Source organism: Priapulus caudatus, unplaced genomic scaffold (genome assembly GCF_000485595.1).
Source record: "Priapulus caudatus unplaced genomic scaffold, Priapulus_caudatus-5.0.1 Scaffold396, whole genome shotgun sequence".
NCBI classification, from domain to species: domain Eukaryota; kingdom Metazoa; phylum Priapulida; class Priapulimorpha; order Priapulimorphida; family Priapulidae; genus Priapulus; species Priapulus caudatus.
Genome location: NW_014577457.1, coordinates 111,516 through 114,015, shown reverse-complemented (window position 1 = coordinate 114,015; position 2,500 = coordinate 111,516). Strand labels below are relative to the sequence as shown.

Here is a 2,500-nt window from a genome sequence, read left to right as displayed (position 1 = left end):
TTTCTACACGAGGAAAGATAATCCGGGTTGCACGTCCACACGAGAGGAAAAACAATCGAGAAAAATAATAGAACGACGACGACGACGACGACGACGACGACGCTGACGACGACGACGACGACGCTGACGATGACGATGACGAACGACTTACCCGGGCAGTCATCCAGCGGTGGGTTGTTACAGGTTTCCGCCTGTTCTGACAGGCCGATACAGTCGTGGCTAACAACTCCATCCGGCTTCAGACACTCGCGGTATCGTCGCACAATGCCATCAGGTCCGCATGTCTGCGAGCACTGTGTCCAGGGTGTCCACTCGGTCCACGTTGCTGTGATGGAGGCACGAGGTCACAAACAGAAAGATGCACGCACAGATAAATACGCGCGCACGCACACGTACACGCACACACACGCACGCGCGCGTGTTCGCTAGTTATTTTTTGATATTGCGAATAAATTACATAAACATATCAAAATAACTTCATGCTAACGATATGATATACTGACATATGACAATCATTTTTGACATTTGTTCAAGCTTTATATGGCTCTGTCCCTGCATTATGAGCGATGAGATAAAAAATACGTGTGTTTATAAAATAAATACTAGCGATAGAACAATGAATTTACAAGAGAACTATATATATTTTAGTCTGTTTAAATATAAAACCTTATAAGCGGCTTTGTGATAAGGTATAAGGCATAAGATATAAGGTATAAGGTATAAGGTATAAGGTATAAGGTATAAGGTATAAGATATAAGGTATAAGGTATAAGGTATAAGATATAAGGTATAAGATATAAGGTATAAGGTATAAGGTATAAGGTATTAGGTATTAGGTATTAGGTATTAGGTATTAGGTATAAGGTATAAGGTATAAGGTATAAGGTATAAGGTATAAGGTATAAGGTATAAGGTATAAGGTATAAGGTATAAGATATAAGGTATAAGGTATAAGGTATAAGGTATAAGGTATAATGTATAAGATATAAGGTATAAGGTATAAGGTATAAGGTATAAGGTATAAGGTATAAGGTATAAGGTATAATGTATAAGATATAAGGTATAACGTATTAGGTATAAGGTATAAAGTATTTAAGGTATAAGGTACAGTGTATAAGGTTAAACAATAAGTCGAAACAACTAGTCGATAACTTATAACTATATCATTCGCGAAAATCGTGGAAGTCTCGGGAGAGAGAAGCCCCAATTCGCAGTGCTGTCGCGAACCTCTTTTTCCAAAAAAAAATGACTCCTGTGTCTTACGTATATAAGTGTAACAACATACCAGTGCATGCAAGGGTCCTGGTATATGGTGTCGTTGTGTGTGTAAGGTATTCCATCAATGATACAGTCAGGTGGACATGGTCCCTTGTCACATACACGAGTGTCCTCGGTTTCACCAACACACGGACTGCCATCGTTGCTTGCCGGAGGATTGTTTGGAGCTCTGAATATCAACAAACGTAAGATTCGCACCATGACCATGTCGATATTACGCCAACATTCGCATCACGACTATGACCGTTCTAAGGTGATATTACATAATGCCATGCAACGTGTTCGCGTTAGCACGCAGTGAGAACAACGCACAAAACTGCAGCTGCAAGTGTATGCCCGAATTCTATAACATACCCATCCCTAAGCATACCCATCAAGTCTATGATCGCTTTAGGACGATATTACAGAGTGGCAGGCAATATGTTCCTGTGAATACGGTGTGTATACCTAAACCGTTGTTCATTTCCGAGTCCACAGATAGCGCTACATGCTGTCCACGTAGACCACGTACTAAAGCTGCAGTCGACTGGACAATTCTCGTCACAGTCGTACATTCCCGCGACGCAAGAACTGCAAAACAAACAATACAACGTAGTACAAAATAATACAATGTAATAACTTTATATGTGTATAAAGTTTTTATTATGGACCATATATACTGTATTAGATATTATGGTATATATATATACACATATATATGCCATAAAATCGTATATCTGCCATAATAAAACTTTGGACTGCGATGCGTTTGCGTTTTTAACATTAGTTTGAGATTTTCTTACCAATTTTTACACGAAAATTGGATTTTATATCCGGCTGGGTATTCTTTGCCATCGTCAGCTGTGCAAGGGCATTGCGTTATGTCCACACACTGTCCGTCGCTCTCATACTGGCCTGTAATAAGAGCATTTTGTTGTTGTTGGCGTTTAAGTTTATATAACCGTATTCTAACGGTATCCTGAACGTAACGGTAACGTAACATTATCGTAACGGTATCCTGAACTAATATTCTTGAATTTTCTTCGATGTGGTTCCATGAAAAAAAACTCTTCGACATTGTAGACGTTGAATAAGATAATAGTAATAATAGTAACACCCAGTTAGAGGATAGTTACTATAAAATCACAATCTATACTAGTGTATATATATAGACACATATATAGACACAATGTATATGCTTACCCGATGGGCACCTGCAACCTGGTACACAAGTACCGTTAAA

At 38.9% G+C, this 2,500-nt stretch overlaps 1 protein-coding gene across 1 annotated transcript in view; it reads right to left on the bottom strand.

Moving 5' to 3' along the window:
* LOC106809923 (SCO-spondin-like) overlaps nt 1-1,485 on the bottom strand; it is a 26,758-nt gene extending 25,273 nt beyond the window's left edge. The window contains exons 1-2 of the mRNA XM_014813163.1: nt 1,350-1,485; nt 152-325 (exon numbers count right to left, since the gene is read on the bottom strand). Coding sequence (XP_014668649.1) covers nt 152-325; nt 1,350-1,485 — 310 coding nt within the window. The remainder of the gene's footprint in view (nt 1-151; nt 326-1,349) is intronic.
* Nucleotides 1,486-2,500: the final 1,015 nt, after the last annotated feature.